At 43.0% G+C, this 249-nt stretch overlaps 1 protein-coding gene across 1 annotated transcript in view; it reads left to right on the top strand.

Moving 5' to 3' along the window:
* The window catches only part of EMH_0010120 (uncharacterized protein), a gene marked incomplete at both ends in the record, with an annotated part of 462 nt that extends 459 nt beyond the window's left edge, over nucleotides 1-3 (top strand). Inside the window, one exon of the mRNA XM_013498854.1 lies at nucleotide 3. Within this exon, the coding sequence (XP_013354308.1) occupies nucleotide 3 (1 nt within the window). The remainder of the gene's footprint in view (nucleotides 1-2) is intronic.
* Nucleotides 4-249: the final 246 nt, after the last annotated feature.

The following is a 249-nucleotide window of genomic DNA, read 5'->3' as shown; positions in this document are numbered from 1 at the left end:
TAAACCCTAAACCCTAAACCCTAAACCCTAAACCCTAAACCCTAAACCCTAAACCCTAAACCCTACTTTTAGTGCTGCATGCATTTTTTTGTTTTCTTTACTCCAGCAGTTTATTTCTTCTTCTGTTAGCTGCGAGACGTTTGGTGGTTGCGGCAGGGGGTCTTCGGGCCTCTCATACTTCCTGTAAACCCTAAACCCTAGTAAACCCTAAACCCTAGTAAACCCTAAACCCTAAACCTTGTAGGTTAT

Source organism: Eimeria mitis, genomic scaffold (assembly GCF_000499745.2).
Source record: "Eimeria mitis Houghton genomic scaffold, Emh_scaff377, whole genome shotgun sequence".
Lineage (NCBI taxonomy): Eukaryota > Apicomplexa > Conoidasida > Eucoccidiorida > Eimeriidae > Eimeria > Eimeria mitis.
Note: the sequence above shows the minus strand (reverse complement) of the source record. Positions and strands in the feature narration are given on the sequence as shown.